This window comes from Lynx rufus, unplaced genomic scaffold (genome assembly GCF_022079265.1).
Source record: "Lynx rufus isolate CCGP_SWC_20201006 ecotype Redwood Valley unplaced genomic scaffold, mLynRuf1.p SCAF_17, whole genome shotgun sequence".
Classification (NCBI taxonomy): domain Eukaryota; kingdom Metazoa; phylum Chordata; class Mammalia; order Carnivora; family Felidae; genus Lynx; species Lynx rufus.
In genome coordinates, this window is record NW_025814831.1 from 30,420,209 (window position 1) to 30,437,522 (window position 17,314).

The window sequence follows — 17,314 nt, forward strand, 5'->3', positions numbered from 1 at the left end:
GAATGGGGGGGTAGCTGTGGCCTTGGTTACCAGGGAAGACTAGTCGGCCCTCTTGTCTCCTGCCTCCTTTCCCTCCTCCTCCATATTCCCCCTAGCCCCAGGCTCACTCCTTCAGGTTAATTTCCCTGGCTGCAGCTGTGACTCCCTCCTCCTCCTCCCCTTTCCCTCCCCTCTCCATCTACCACACACACAGGCTTTGAGTTATGTGCCTCCTGTTCTAATGAGATAAACAACATAACTCTCACGGGGCTGTGCTCGTCCCTCTATAAGTGGAACTCCAGGGCTGAATGCATTGGCCCTATAAAGGCACCCTGGTGCTTGTCAGCCTAGGGAGGAGGGCAAGGAAGGGGGGCTAGAGCCTCGAGAGAGTTCTTGGGGTCATTTGCTTGTTGAGATGAGGTGGAGTCAAAGCAGACATCAAAGAGAGGCCTATTTCTACCCTCATGGCTAGGAGCAAAGAGCAGCATGGGCACGTGGGGTGGGGGCCTTGTCATGCCACATGGCCATAGAGTCCAGATTCGTCTATGTCCGCTAACTCATGATAATTAATAACTGACGTTTGCACAAGGCTTCATGGTTATAAAGAGCTTCTTCTTGAATATAAGCGAATGCCTACAACAGCCCCTGTAAGGTAGGTACTATTAACACTCTTGTCGAATGGGCAAGGAGACAGGGTCAGAAATGTGTGGTGATATTTCCAAGGTTACAGGATTGGTGGTAGGAGGACTCATGCTCTTCCTCTGCATCACAGGGCTTCTGTAATCCATCAGAGAAAGTTAAAGAATGAAATAAAAATAGTCCCATCTTCTGGCCATTCGGACTACTTAATCCCAGGAGAGTGAGTGGGTCTGCAGCTATAAACGGAGGGGCCTGAGGCTGCCTTGGTGTTGCTGACCAACACGTGCAGTGACCACAGTCTCAGGGAGGGCATAGGCCCTTGGGCAAGTGTTGACAATTTTGACCTCTTGTCATTTAGATCTTTTGAGAGTGCTGGTCTGGACCAGTCCCTTCTTACTCACCTGCTTTTGGTCAGGCTGGAAATACTTTGAAGCAGCCTGTGGGGCAAGAAGGAGCCTAAGGCATAGAGACTGCCATCTTGGGGTGGATTCTGTGCTCACTTCTGAGCCTGCCTCTGGGGTCCCTCTTGGATGGTTTGAATGCGGGTGGATGAGTCTCCTGGAACCAGGAATAGTAGGTCATTCACTTTCTGCATTTCTGAATCTGATTCAGTTCTGGTTAAATTTATTGGTAAGTACTTCTTGAGGTGCCTACCGGGTACTGTGCTAAGTACTGGGGATACCAGAGATGGGCACGGTTCCTGTCATTCTGGATTTTATAAAACGAGTAGGGGAGACATTCTAGTAAGCAGGCAATTAATGACAACACCTTGGGGGAAACACTGGGAACCTTGAGACACTTTAGAGAAGGCCATTTAACCAGTTTTGGTATATCAGAGAGAACATCTAGGCAGTAACTAGATGATGCTTAGACATCCAGAGGTCCTTGGTCAGACACTGGAACAATCTATAAGGTTCTTGAAAAAATAGCTGGCCCAATTCTCCCACCCACTTAAATTCAGATTGGGTAGGTCTGGCATGAATTTTTGGTCTTGAGGTCATTAAGAAGTTCTCCAGGTAAGGACACCTGGGTGGCTTAGTTGGTTAAGCATCCAGCTCTTGGTTTTCGCTTAGGTCACGATCTCGCGGTTTCATGGGTGTGTTTGAGCCCCATGTGCTGGCAGCATGGATCCTGCTTGGGATCCTCTCTCTCCCTCCCTCTCTGCCCCTCCCCCATCGCACTATTTCTCAAAATAAATACATAAACTTACATAAACTTAGTATATTTTAAAAATATACTAAGAACAGAATCTCAATACATTTAATTTGTGCTTAATACTTATATTATGTAGATATAATACTGAACATAACTGAATAATAAGCTGCTATAATTATAATCGATTTCTGTGTTCTTTATTATTATTATTTTATTGAGGTATAACTGATAAATAGAATTGTAAGATATTTAAAGTGTAAAAAAAAAAAAAAGAATCACTAACCCAAGATGAGTAGGGATTGGTGGGACCTGTTTATGGGATGCAGAGTACTGGGTCAGCCTATGTACTTGGCCTTTGTTGGGATCATGGGGAATACCAGGCTTAGAGGTGGCTCAAACTTTGGGAAGACATCAGAATCAATGCAGCCATACAGGAGTTCTAGGGTCAGAGGTGATAGGATCATGGAGTGAATCACATCAAAAACATTGAACTATTCCCAGTGATGCCTTCCCTCAAAGAGAGGTCAAAACTGGACCTTCCATGGGAGGGAGAGCAGCCTTACTGTGATTCATTTAATCTTCTCTAAATCAACCACAAGTCTGGTCCTCAGAGAACGGGGAGCTCAGAGCTTCTGGATCCTCCCACTGTGCAGAAGCTATGAAGCTATCAATAAAATTAAGTATTGGGATGACTCTTGGACACCACAAGTCCTTAGCTCATGACACCAGAGATTTTTCTGGAGCCTCTAGGCTCTATGACCCTTGATGGTTTCTGAGAACCAAAATGGGGAGGGGTAGGGACCTTCAGCTGCTTCACAGACTTACAACCTGTGGGAACAGCTGTGCAATTAAAAATGAAACTTAGCACATAAAGAGAATTTGCAAATTTTGGTTCCTTTAGTACTGGAATAGTTGTCTCTGCTTTGGAACCCAAACAAATGAATGGGTAGAGATGACTAGTAAAAATGAGAAATGAATAAATGGATATATAGCAATGAAAGTTTTGTAGATTTTCTCTACAAATGGTCCCCAAATGGCAGACAGCAGATGGAAATAGGGTCCTGATATTTTCTAAGCCCCGTGGTCCTAGGTCTAGGAAATGACCTCACATAGGTCTGACAGTTGTCACAGGCCACATTTATCTACAGAAGACTGAGTTGTGACTAATTAAATGAAGCTGGAATGTATTCATTCACTCACTCATTCATTCAGCAAATGTTTAGTTTGATTCTTCTATGTGTCAGGCACAGGTCTAGTTCTGGGGATTCTGATGAAAATAAGACAAAGTCCCTGTTGTCACCAGGCTTTTTACTCTAGCAGGAGTGGACTGCTTGACTTGCTGGGTTCTTTTGGGTGTATCAGGCAGTTTTTTAAGTCTGCACATTGCCTAACTAGTCTTAAGCCCTCCTCCCTCTCCTCCCAGCCTCCACCCCCTGTCTCTTTATTTATTTATTTATTTTTTTTGGAATAGACCGTTGTCTACTGTGGAAAGTCCACATTCCTCCAACGCCTCTGGCTACCACACTATGTGCCACAGGAGCCATAAGACTGTGGTCTGATAAGCAGGGAGGATCCTCATGGGGTGGTTGGTATGACAGATGATGCTGGTGTGGAACTTTGTTGCCAGAGTTCAAATCTAAATGGAGACTCTTGAGAGACAGTATGGTTAGTATATAAGCCCAGCCACTGGACTCTTGTCCATTTCTTCCTGTAAGGCCCAGGCAAGTGGGCAGGGTTGCACATGTATCCGGGCTCTGCAGGAATGAGTCCGGAGCATGGTCACCAGAGTAGGCTTATATTCTGATGGGGGTTGCTTAGGGCTCCCATTGGCTTTAGCAAGCTGCCAGCAGCTAACAGTGGGTGGAGAAAGCCATTAGGTAGGAAATCTGGCTCCTTGATCCTGTTTCCTTGAAATGCTTCTCAATCCAGGCTGTCGATAGGTAGGCAGATTGACTTCTGCTGCTTTGCCTTGAAGGGAACCTCCTTAACCTGGACCTGGAGAGAGGGGCAGTCGATGGGTAATACCTAGGGGTCCACTGCCTTGGAAACACTGCAGTGCAGTTAAATCTGGAAAGGTCCCTCTGATCTCCCAGACCAGGAGATCTGAACTGTCTTAGTCATGGTGATGGCGTAGGCTTACTGAGACAGCATGGTGGAGTAGACAGAGCAAGGGTCCTGGGGTCAGATGACTTAATACTGCTTGTGCTCTACCATCAACCAGCTGTGTGACCTTAAGTCACTTTACCTTTCTGGGCTTCAGTTTCCTTTCACTGTGAGGGAGAGGGTCAGACAAGGAATTTTCCAAGGCCCCTTCTAGCCTGGAGCCCTTAACCTTTATGCTGTCTCTATCCACAGGCCTCGCTCCGGGCCAGCTATACACATACCCTGCTCGTTGCTGGCGTAAGAAGAGACGATTGCACCCACCTGAGGATCCAAAGCTTCGGCTGCTGGAAATAAAACCTGGTCAGTGCCCTCTGAAGCTTGGTTGGGCCCATGGTGGGAGAGGTGGGAGAAGGCTGGGCTGGCCCAGGACAAGTTTGCTTTGCTCCTTTGTCTATAGAACTGGGTTCTCTGGGAGACTGAACCTGCCCCGTGGTGCCCAAAGGTGTTCCTCTGTGCCTTCTCTCATGTGTAAACATGTGTATGTGTTCACCTGAGTGTCTCTTTCCTGTGGTGTCTTGTGCCTTCTCTTTCCTCTTGTCTCCCTCTTGTCGCTCCTTGGAGTAAAGCAAGCCGGCAAGGGTGGGAACAGACCCACGAGGAATGCCTTTCCAGACTAGAGCCGAAGGAGCTATAGCTCCTTTGGGTTGTGTGACACTTCTTGTGGCCTCAAGTGAAGAAACCTTGTTCTAGCTTCTGTGTTTCTAAGGAGAGCATACCCCCCGCCCCCTTAATGTGAATGAACTTCAGGAGCTTCTTACCCGAGAAGGGCCACTTGCTAAAAATAGAACCCATCTTGGGCATGGAAATGGAAGAGTCTGAGTTCAAAATTTGCCTCTCGGTGATTGCTTGTGGCCACACAGAAGGAATTGGTTAGTTTTCTTGACTACTGATCTGTTATAACCCTTCTGACTAGACGGCCATCTTCAAAAAAAATTTTTTTTTAATGTTTATTTGTTTTTGAGAGAAAGAGAGAGAGAGAGAGAGAGAGAGAGAGACAGAGACAGAGTGTGAGCAGGGAAGGGGCAGAGAGAGAGGGAGACACAGAATCTGAAGCTGGCTCCAGGCTCTGAGTTGTCAGCACAGAGCCCAATGCAGGGCTTGAACCCGCGGACCGCAAGATCATGACATGAGCTGAAGTTGGATGCTTAAGCGACTGAGCCACCCAGGCGCCCCTAGAGGGCCATCTTCAGACCTGGGTCTGAGTTGCAGAAAGGCCAAGTGATTGACTTGGGTCTTCAGCCTTAAAGGAACCTCTGGTTTTGGAGGTGCAAGGGCTGCAAAGTGTTTCAGGCTGGCGTGAACAATGCTGTTCAGGGGAACAAAGGCACAGCTGGCATTTCCCCTCACCAAATAATACAGACCTGGCTGCCTTAGGTTACTAGGCTGCCCAAGGTTACTTCACTCCTGCCTTTCCACACTGACGTCTGAGGCTGTGTTTTCTCTGCAAAATCTCTATTTACAGTTGCTTGGGATGCTTTCGCTCCCGGTTCTATGGTTAAGCCTGTATTGATTGTTTATTTTAACCCAGATTTCATTCTTGTAGAAGTTTTATTTGTTAGAGATGGGGGTGGGGTGGGGACTAGGGTTTTCAGTGAGCTCCATCCAAGATTTCAGTGGCCCTGCAGAATTTACAGACCCTTGCAGACACTTCAGGGTGATGACTGAGGTTGTTCCAAACTTCCCGAGGTGCAGGTTGTAGGAGAGCCAAGTCTCCCCCAGCGGTATAATCTAATGGAAAGATAACGCAAGCCACATGTATCATTGTATACTTTCTAGTAGCCACACTGAACAAAAGAGAAAGAAACAGGTAAAGTTAATTTTAAGTATGGATTATATTCAACCTAAGATGGCCATAATATTATCATTTTAGCATGTAATCAATGTAGAAATTATGAGTCAAGACATTTTACATTTTTTTCTTGTATTGTTTTTTTTTTTTTTTTTTTTAACTCCAGTGTTATATTTTACATGTTTAGCGCATCTCGTTGCAGACTAGCCACATTTCAAGCGCTCGGTTATCACACGTGGCTGGTTGTGCCCATATTGGTTGGAGTGGTTCTAGAACTACACTCACAGTGCGCTCTTGATCGGCAGCACAGCATCCCCAGGGAGGTTGGGACAGATGTCGAATCTTGGGTCTCACCCCAGACCTGCTAAATCAGAATCTGCATTTTACCACATCCCCAGGACTGCGTTCCCACAAGGCACACTGAAGTTTGGGAAACAGTGGTTTTAAAGTGCTTTAAAGGTGGCCAGACCACAGGTTGGCATGGCATGACTTCACATCATCCGTGTTTCTTTATTGAACCTGAATAATTGTTGATATGAGCAATTTATTGTGGAGGTGGGGACGTCCTCCTTCTTTGTTCCAGAATCATCCATCCTGTTCTTCTGGAAGTGCCATGGATGAGTGAGGTGGTAATCCCTGACTCGGTCCTTGCCTGGACCAATTGAATTCTACCCCACTCAGAGCTTTGCAGTAGGTGCTGCAGTCAGCGGCTGATACGTGCTGGGTTGGCTGTGCGGATTTTGAAGGGAGGGTGTTATTTAGGTGTCCTGTCACCAGCTGGATGTGTCTCCATGTTGGAGTATGTGGACCCTCTGGGTATATTTCCCCATCAGTTAATCAGAGGTACCAGGTTTTTGAGATTCTTTAAGAGATTTTCTATGCACACACCAAAAAGTACATCCATATGACCTTTTCCTCGTCTTTTGACCCAGCACAGCCACCTTGCATTTTGCCCATTCCATTTAAAAATGTGCCTCAGGCATTGGCCATATCAACATATAAGGAATTTCCTCATTCCATTTTTACAGTTACACAATATTCCATTGTATGAATATACCACAGCTATTTAACCAGGCCCTCTCAGTTTTTGTTTCTAATTTTCCCAATTTAATCGGAGATGTGGTGAGCATTTTCATGTTCATATATGAATTCATATTAAATTTCCTATGTGAGGCTATCTCCTACGTAATTTGTTAGTTTAAAAGATTTTATTACAAGTACTTGACATTAATTTTTAATTGTTAGTCTTTACTCTTAACATTTGTATAAAAAGTCTTTCTTAAGACCACTTTGTATTAGACTAATTGGATTGTCTTTTATGGGACCAAAGATATTTCGTGCTATAAAATAACGCAGACAGCATTAATTCCAATTGCCTATTTTGAGAGGTCCAGGCAGGTTAGGAGATGTACTCAAAGTCACACAGCAATTCCTGTGGGAATATGCATAGAATCCACATTGGTTGATTTCTCTGTTCAGTGCTTTTTTTCCTGCTTCTTCATGCCCTCAGAGGTATACTAACTTAAAAAAAAATTCCCTTAAAAACTTTATTTTATGATTATGAAACTAACATATAAGTGATTAAAATGCATCCAAGAGATAGTTGGAATTCTCCTTTAGTAATAAATGTCAGATGCACAAATCAAACTAGCCTAAGGAAAAAAATAGGGAAGTTGGTTCATATAATGGTAAATCTCAGAGCTGTGCTGGTTTCAGGCATAGCTGTATCCAGGGGCTCAAACATTGAAGCGAGGGCTCTGTGTCTCTTTCCACCTCTAACTCTCGTCTCCTTGTGGGGGAGACAAGGTGGCCATCAGCAGCCCCAGGCCCAGCACTCATTACACTCAGCAGAAAGCAGTCCCCTTCGAGAGCTGTGGCAGAGAAGTGGCGGGAAGGACTGATTAGCTGGCTGAGTTTATGTCTGCCCTACCAATCACTGCCACCCAGGGGATGGAGAACCCTGATTGAATCATCATCGTCATTATCATAACCAGTGTCTGAACAGCACACTGTAATTTACAAAGCCCTTTACAAAGCATTTTCATTTATAGCATTTCCTTTGGTCCCTACCAGAGCCCTGGGAGGTGGAGAAGGAAGGAAGGGATAAAAGTGGAATAAGCCTACTTTATATGTTAGGGAAATCAGGCTGTGGGCAGAGCCAAGGAAGGTTTACTGTGCTGCTCACATATCTGGGAACTGACAGTCTCATTGTTGGTGAGACTGAGTAAGAAGTTATTTTATGAGTGTCTGGCCCTTTTGTCTACAGACATTTACTTTGAGCACACTGGCCTCCCAGTGGCTGACTGTGGAGCAGCTGGCATCACAGCTGGCTTTGGACTTGCCCCATCCTTGGGCCTGCCATGACCTGTAGGGGGTGGGAAAAGGAAGAATCCTAGGGCTGGTGGTTTGCTGGGGCCGAGTACCCACCAGTGCCTCATGTCCTCATGTCTGTCTACGATTATTTGAAAGATTTCCTTGGGCTCTGCCCTCATGCTCGGGGCAGAGGCTGGGGTGGCTGTTCCAGATCTCAGGGTGGTGAGGACCCAGAGCCCAAGTCAGCTAGGGTCCGATGGGAGGGCCCTCTCTGGAAAAAGTGAGCACCAGCTTGTTGAGGATGTGCCCTCGGAGGCGTAACCATATCCCGATGTGGCAAAAGATCCTAAGTAAGTTGGGCTCACCCGAGGCAGGCTCATTCTCCCGTGCCAGAATCCAGGCTGGCAGTAAACATCCAGGCCTGGAATAAATAACTTTTCGAATGACAGAGCTCTTTCTCAGATGAACTGGTTTCTCCTCTTTGGGGGATCAGATCTACTGCTAAGCCAGCTAAAAACAAAAACCCCAATGCCTTGGGCCAAAAGTGTGTCATTTCCATATACTGTTCTGAGTCCCGACTCCTGGGGCCAGGCTTTCAGGCTGTACCACCACACCAGCCTGCCACCACAGGTTGTGAATGAAGATGCCAGGAGAGTGCCTGAGAGTAGGTGATAAGGAACCTAAGCCTCGGACCTCAAAGCGTCAGGGTCCATCTAGAGAATGCTAAGCAGCGTGTATCATTCTCTTCCTAGAGGCGGCTCCCATTTGAAATGGAATTTTTCACACAAGCCAAAATGTCAGAAAAGGGCCTTCATCCAGGGCCTCAGCTAGCCTGGATGGCATCTTTGTGCAGCAGTAGAAGGCGCCCCCTCTGGGCGGACATTTATAAAAAATGATGTCCCTTTTGGTGGGTTAGTAGAGCTCAAGCTGGATCTCAGCCACTCTCTCTGTCTGTCCCCTTGGCAGGTCCCCACCTTTCAGCGGCTCTGCCTCATCGTTTATAAAATGCAGTTTCCAGCTGAGAGGACTCTTTCCCTTTTTTTTGGATATTATGTCTTCCCCAGCACCGGGTCAACTTGGACAATATTTTAAAATGACTGTCTCTTATTTTTACTCCTTTTGATTCGGGTTCAAAGAGAATGAGGTGTTTTGGCAGGTAGTTTTGAAGGTGACTCAGAGTAGAGTCATGGTCAGAGTCCCCGGACCATTTGCTGCAAATTCCTAGAAGGTGAGGACAGTCAGGTGGGGTGAACGAAGGCCCACCTTCCCAGAGACAGAGGAGAAGCTGAAGGAAACAGAGATGGGGAGAAAGGCTAGGGATTGCCTCTCTTCGACACACTGCAGTGGAATTAGGTATAACCTTGTTGAAGGTCAATGCTTAGTACCTATCAGTATTTAAAACGCCCATGCCCTTTGACCTAGAAATTCTGCTGCTAGGAATTCATCCTATAAATAAATAGATACTCCCAGTGTGTAAGGTCACCCATTGTGACATTGTTCATAACAGCAACAACAATGACAACAAAGAATGGGAACAACCAGAAGGTCCATTGATAGTGGACTAGTTAAATATATGGTACGTTCATAAAATGCAATACTATTTTGCCTTTTAAAGAAATGAGTAGGAAAAAAATGGGAGGATGTCGAAGATATACCACTAAGTGGAAAAAGAAAAGCAAATTGCACAACATTATGTGTAATCCTTTTTGGGCAAACCTTGCTGAAAATCGATAATCAATTTGTCCAACCTGAGCTGAATCTCTTTAAATTTATGGAAACTGGAAGACTAAGTTTATGTTGAAAGAAAACCAATGAATGAACCAATCAATCCTTGGCACCCCTCCACCACCCAGCCCCCGTGATGCCATCCTCTCGTCTCTCTTCCCTCCCAATCTCCTGCTGTGAGTCTCCTGAGGTCCCCTTGACAAGCTCCAGGAACGTGGTTATGTCTGTGACACTTGGAGCCTCCCTTGGGCTCCACCGTCAGCACCCTCATTTCCTTGGGGGAGAGGGAGAGGAGTTCCCCTGATTTGTGAGAGATGGGGGCACTGGCCCGGAGCAGAATTGTCTCAAGGCACGAGTTTTCCTTCCATGTCAGTCCCCCCTACGGATAATGAGGAGATGCCACAAGCAATTTATCATGCCAACACCCAGCTTGTACCTCTTGTCTTCCTTTGTGTCTCTGCCTGAATCCTGCCAGCGGTGGGCAGCTTTCAGTAACAGAGGCCATCAGGTAAGAGTTGTCCTTGACCTCAGGTCTGCAGAGCTGAGAGCTCTGTCAGGAAACCAGGTCGGGGCAAGGGGAGAGGGTATAGATCCCAGAATCTTGAGGGCCCCTGGAGAAGGTCTGAGGACAGGTCTATAGAACCACCTCCCTGTGGTTCAGCAACCCCCCCCCCCCCAAAAGCACAGAGCTCATCTGGGCTGAGGCCACATCTCAGGACAGGGAGTGGGGAGGTGATCATGGCTGCCGCTCAGTCACTGTTCAGAGTGAAGTTACACACTGTTGGGCACACTCATCCTGCTGCTCTCATCCCATCTCCCACGGTGTGAATATGCCATCCTGCCTGTGTTTCTTTACTACTTGCTGAAAATAAAAATGTGTCTGTGTGCGGGTGGGATGGGGCTGAGAGCGGGGGAGAGCTCTCTGGGACTTGAAAACATTCTGTGTCCCTGGACCTGTGTGTTTCTCACGCCTAACATCACCCCTCCAATCTGTCTTGAATAAATATCTTGCAACCTCCTACTTGCCTGGGCGTCTGAAGGACAACACATACAACATTATTTCTCTCCGCTGACTGACAATGGAGTTCAGTGTTCCCTGCAGCTTGCACTTGGCTGCAGAGGCGAATGCAAGGTGTTTCAAGGCGCAGCCATCACAATTCGTGCAACATGAGGACTGGAGCAGAGGCCTGGTGCCAGAGAGGGGCCTCCCCTGGACCATTTCCCCAAGAATGGAGCTCTGTCCTTGCGAAGGGGGAGCCGAGCTGGCAGGAGAGAAAGGTGGATAGTAAATATCCACCAGAAGGCCCTGAAGCAGGGCAGATGTTGGGCAAAAGCCAGCTGATTAAAAAAGAGGCCTTTAACTCCATTTTGTGTGTGTGTGTGTGTGTGTGTGTGTGTGTGTGTGTGTGTTTGAATGAAGAAAAGAAAAAGGCTGGGAACAAACTTTTACTTGTGTTTCTCTGGATTAAATGCTTGGATGGTCTGCTTAGATCAATTTAGCATCTTCCAACCCCAGACCTCTTGGTCCCCCTGGTCTAGGGCAGATTTTACCTTTGTTTCAGAGGTTGGGGAGCTGTGGCACTGAATCAGGAAGTTAATTTCCCAGGGGGTATCAGCGGTGAAGCCAGGGAGAGAACCCTAAGGGGGAGCCTGTTGGAACTGGTGCCATGTCGCTCCAGGACCCAGCACACACATTCATGGCGGTGTCCTCAGACCAAGAGTTCTTTTCCGCCAGATGTTCATTCTGCTCCCGGAATGTACCTGAGGCCTTGTAAATCCCTTCTGCTTCAGGATACTTGGGGAGCAACACGGCTCTCTGCCACCCTTGCCAAATTCCAAGGGTGATGGGAGGGAAGGCAGCCAGGAATAATAGGGTGTTCTGGTTATTTCTCCTGTGTGTGTGTGTGTGTGTGTGTGTGTGTGTGTGTGTGTTGCCTTTGGCAGCCACTCAATGACTGGGGATGAATGACCAGGATAGTCATCACCACACGTTGTTGGGGGAGCATGAGCGGAAGGGCAGGAACCCTGGGGGGGATGGTAGCCCCGGGTGCCTCAAAGAAGAGGGTGTCCTAGCAGACCAACAAGCAAGTCACAGAGATACTCAGGAAGGTGCTCCCAAGTGGGGGCCGTCCAGGCAACGGGGCTTGAGTCCCGCCTGCTTGGGCAGGGGTTGGGGGGGGGGCTGCTTCGCCTGCCTAGGGTGCTGTCCCTGCCACACTGAACCGCCAGAACTCTCCAGATGGGAGCAGGCTGCGGCCAACTTCCCCAGCTTTTGCAAATTCTGCATCTTAATTAGTTCCCTACTGCTTCTGTACATGGCCCACATTTTAATAGTCTCCAGGCTTCTTCCACCATTTGCTCTCTGATGTTCGGTGTGATTTCTCTTCTCCTCGAGACAGTCCCCCTGATTCCTCCAGCACCCTCCCGGTCCGGGAACAACTTAAGGAGCGCCGATGTGCCAAGCATGTAGCCCGAGATTGATGAGCCTGTCAGCTGGCTCCCTCTGCCCCTCGCCCTCCCTCCTTCCCGGGTGCTCCTCACGGGGATGAGCCAGGCGGGGGTGGGCGAGATGGGAGGCGAAGGAAGGGACCCGTGGAGCCCCCGGCCAGGTGTGAGCCAGTGGACACCGTGACCTTCTCCTGGCCCGCAGAGGAGTCTGGCTGTGTCCTTCCAAGGGAGAAGGACGCTCCGGCTCCCACCCACATCTGTCAGTGCTTATCTGGCTCCGCACGGGGGGTGCCTGAGCTTGGTACAGCTGGGAGAATGGATGCCTTCAAGTGCATCAGGGGGAAATGACCAGTCATTTATCTCCTTCCTGCGGTGTCAGAGCCCGCAGCCATCCATCCTGGAGGCTTGCAACAGCAGCTTCTTCAGCTCGCGTTGGCCTCAGGAGCAGGAGAGCTGGGGAGAGGTGGGCAGGCCGCTGCGGACCCCATACTCCTGTTGCCTTCCTGGCCGTCTGGGGGACCAAGCCTGGGCCATCTCAGCACTGCTTGCATTCCGCAGGGCTGTGGGAGCTGGGTCCGGCAGCGGACACGGGTGGCAGCTGGGAGTGGGCTGGATGGTGTGCAGAGCTGCTGTTGACTTTCCACGGTCACCTTTGCCATCCCGCCCCGCAGAACCGTGTTCAGAGCATGGGTCATAGGGCCGAGGAGCCGCTCTGTGTCGCATTGCCCATTCACTGGGGTCTCTCCCCGCCAGAAGGTACACGCTTTGAGGGCAGGGACCCACCTGTTTCTTCATCTGCGTTCCTAGCGCCCAGCACCAGGCTTGGCACATAGCAGGTGGACGGGAAAGATTTATTCAAGGGATAGAAGAAAGAAAGGTGCCCAATGTTTGATCTTAATCTCGGAGAACATGGTTTATCTCTCGGCACCCCCATTTCACAGATGAGGAACACCGAGCAGACAGAACCCCGTGGCAGCTGACCTGGGCTTCCCTTCCAGATCCTGGCCTGGCACGTGGGGCTTTTGCCATCTTGCCTCTCTCTGATTTTAGGTCGTAGGGGCCTTCGCTATGCCCTACAGCTGTGCTCTGCAGAATAAAAGACACCAAACAGAGATCCCAAGGCCTGGGTTCAAGTCCAGACCCCTCTACCTACTGGCTGTGTGATCTGGGGCAGTTACCTAAGGACTCTGGCCTTCGTTCTTCGTCTGTGAAATGCACACCATGGTGGCTGTTCAGCTCACGTCACAGCACTGTTCTGAGAGTCACAAGGGACGGTGGGCCTGGAGGGCTTCCACTTCGATGCCATCTGGGCTGCATTGCTGGGTGGGCTGAGGGGGGCTCTGCTAACACTGTGTCTGTCTCCAGCCTGTTGCGGGAGTCACTGCCCAGCTCAAAGAGTGTGTGCTGTCTGGCCTGGAATGGGACTGCATTCTGCCTTTGAGCCTTTTAAAAAGCCCCAAGTCTGGTACCTTCTACACTGAGGTACCCAAGCTTGCAAAACTTGCCTCTTATGTCCCAGAACTCTGGCATCCGTTGCCCAGGGCACAGAGGTCAACTTGGAAGGCTTCCTCCCTGCTTTTACTGACACCTGTCATCCCATGGTGTGCTAGACCAGGCCTGTCTGACTGGCTCTTTTCTCTCCTGCCCGTGGCCTAGGCTGGTCTACCTTCTTCTGGAAAGCCATTCCTCTGTGAATTTTCCCTGGTGTGGGTGGCACCATACTTTGGCCGCTCAGAACTGGCCACCTGGCCTCTGCACCTGCACTCTATCCTGGTTCACCGTGTGGGGATGCTCCCTACTCAGGGGTCAGGGGACTGCTCCCAAAATGTCCTGCCCCCTGGATGTATCTAGAAACCGGGATGTAAGTGTCATGAAGACAGGGCTCGTTTGTGCCATTCTCCTGAGCACCAGGATCATTGGCGAGGACCCACGCATATTGCAGTAACTCCCAACTGGTGTCCACACTCTGCCTTTCCTCCTTCAGTTATTTTCAAAGTGATCGTCTTAAGATACAGGCATCATCATGCCGCTCTTTGCTCAAAACTTCCAATGGCTTCTGATCACACTCAGAGTGGAAGCCAGCCTCCTCTCAGTGGCCTGCATGGCCCTTCAAGGCCCCTGTAACTCTGAACTGGTCTCCTACTCTGCCTCCTGACTCACCGTCCTCCAGGCAGATGGGCCCCAGCCTCAGGGCCATTGCACTGATGGCTCGTGTGCCTGGAACATGCTTTCTTAGATATTGGTGTGCCCCCTTTCCCCTCCTCAGGTTTGTGTTTTCCTAGCCACATCTCAGGGTGTAATCACCCTCCTACTTCCTCGGGTACTCCAATGTCCCCTCCTTTACTCTGTTTTTCTCCAAAGCACTGATCACCATCTGTTGTGCTATAGGCCTCACTCATTTATTCTGGGTAATTGCTCTCTGCACCCTCCCCCCCAACTAGAATATAGTTTCTATGAGGGCAGGACTTTCCCTCTCTTGTTCACAGCTGTGTCCTCAGCCCTTAGAATAGAACCTGGTACACAGTAAGTGTTTAGGAATGATTTGTCCAACAAATGAATAGGGCAGGGCATTTTCCATGTGGTTCTGCTGTGATTTCCAAATCTGCAGGACAGTGCCTGCCCTGGAACTGAAGCAAGGCTGGCATCTCGCCTTTGAGCTCTGTCTCATCTCAACCTCCTCTGTCCTCAGCACTGCTCTGGACTTGGCCTCTTTGCTTCTTTCTCCCTAGGCCCATGCCCAGGCTGGGGGAAACGCTGCCACACCGCCTCCAATGGTCTGAGAGTGTCAGAGAGTGAGGGGTTTGCCGGCAGGTGCCGCCACCCTGGAGGTGAAAGGAAGGCACTCACATTGGTTAGCATCATGCCCCTTGGGCAGACGCTCTGCGTCCCTTGCCTCCTTTGGCCCCAGAGCAACACCGGGAAGTGGGCTTTGGTCCCCTAGTTTTACAGATAAGGAGATCAAAGCGCAGTGCGTGGTTTAGGGTCCTAGAGCTGAGATTTCACTCCTGAGCAGCCTCTTGCGCTCTCTGGTTGTCTGTATGCCCTTGTCCTATCTCAGCGCTCCCTGTGCCTGCCACCATCCTTCCCCCCTGCCCCCACCAGGCATTGACCTGGTCTGCCAGCCACTGGTGAGCTACCTTTGGCAGTGTGGGCGTTCTTCTGTGTCTCAGGGGTGGGGAAATGCTCATCTGAGGTACTCACCCCTGAGTGGTGTGTACGAGGGCCCAACCTTGCCATGTTGGCTTGGGGGTGAGTGGGTAGGCACACCAGAGAGGGGAGACAGAGGCCATATGGGGAGGCCAGCAGCCCTCCTGTTGTATGGATATCCTGGGATTCTAAAACAGGTGGTAGTGAGGGCCTGCAGGGTGCAGCCTGGGTGATGGGTCCTCAACGTGAACCTCACCCATTTTGAGCTTTATGAATCACAAAACGGGGAGTCAAATGCAGCCAAGAAAATGGCGCCCCTGAGGAATGAGCAGATGGATTCCTGGGAAATCAGGGCTTCGGTGTGCCCCCCACCCCAGTCTCTTCTCCTGTGTGGTGAGAGATAACACTATCCACCCCCCCATTCTTTCTCCCCATGAGTCAGAGATTCTGATGGGGATGAATGAGATAATGATTCTTAAGCTCCTTGCTTCTCGGTGTAAGTTGATGTATAAATCCAAGGAAATATGATGAGCTTAACTCCTTAAAATAATAAGCACTCAGAAGAGAAAACTGCACATTTGTATTTTTAAAGAAAAACTAGAGGCAGGTAACAAAAAAAAAAAAAAATCTGAGCCCTCCTGATGTAGCCGAGGATTGTGTGCCATTGTCTGTGGGGGTTTCTCCCTCCCTTTCGCACCATTACTCTGTCTCCAGGCCCCTGCGTCAGAGAGAGCCCGTGATGGATGGACGGATGGATGTGCCTTGTCGGGGTGTTTCACCACTATTTCCCTTGGGGCAGTCTGTCTGTTGGCAGAGCACAGCCTCCCGGAAGATGGTATCTCGTGCAAACTCGACAGCTAACAGACAGCTCCTCTCTTTGTGTATTTCCCCAAAGAAGAACTGTCTTAATCTGTTTTTTATATGGCATATTTTATTATAATCCATATATGACTTGCAGGTTCCCAGTCCTCCACCCTGAGCCAAAAAATGCATGAGGAGTCAGAGACTCTGTGAGCCTGTGACATCCAGGCGTTTGCATTTTTAAATGGCCTGGGATTTAATTACTCACTGTGCTCCCATGTTGCACTTTCGGGTTCATCTCGCCCGCATCCTGTTAATGAGCTTGGTGGCTCCAACAACCCAGTGGAAGCTTTGCTCTCAGTGTGTTGGGTGGCAGGCTTGGGGCACCTGTGTCAAAAGCCTGTGGCTTTGATTTCCACCCGAGAGGATGGCTGCCCTGTCCACAGCCCTGGATAGAAGCCACTTCTCTGGCAATTTTTTTTTTTTTTTGCTTTTATTTGTGCATTTTTCTTTCTTTTCTTTTTTCTTTCTTTTCTTTTCTTTTCTTTTCTTTTCTTTTCTTTTCAAGACTTCCTGTGCTTCAATCCTTGTTTGTCTAAGAGGTTTTTTTCTTATTTGGAAACCGATTTGCTTCGGTTTGCACAGAAGCTGTCTCTGGTGTGATGGATCGTGCTGGAAGTCACCCAAGGAGTATCTCTGTTCCCAATTAGAAGTGGAGGCAGCGCTGCTTACGGGGGCCCAGGGAGGCGGCTGGCTTGGGTGACAGCTGCTGCCGCTCTGGAGAGAGTAACGATCCGTGGGTTTATATCCTTGTGTATAAAATCAGGCTAATTTAAAGATGAATTATGTGTGGGTTTTGGACCGTTTTCTTTACGTGTTACATGTGTGATGGCTCTCGTCAGGTTATGTGATCCCCAAATTTGTGCGAGGGTCAAAATGAGTATGCTATTAAAGAATTACTAAGTCCTATCTCTAGATGGAGTGTATTAGAATAAAACAATCAATGAAATCCCTGAGGGCTCAATAGGGAGCATGTCTAGGATGTACGTTGTGCAAGAGCTTGGACCTGTTACCTTGTTTTTCCCTTCACTCTGGGACCTCCTGTGGTCAGGAGCCAGGGAATGTACCCTCTGCCAGTTTGTTGGGAGGGCACTG

At 49.0% G+C, this 17,314-nt stretch overlaps 1 protein-coding gene across 1 annotated transcript in view; it reads left to right on the forward strand.

Annotated features, from left to right (window-relative positions):
• Positions 1-17,314, forward strand: part of DPF3 (double PHD fingers 3) — a 174,552-nt gene that overhangs the window by 44,269 nt on the left and 112,969 nt on the right. The window contains 1 exon segment of the mRNA XM_047079406.1: positions 4,129-4,236. Coding sequence (XP_046935362.1) covers positions 4,129-4,236 — 108 coding nt within the window.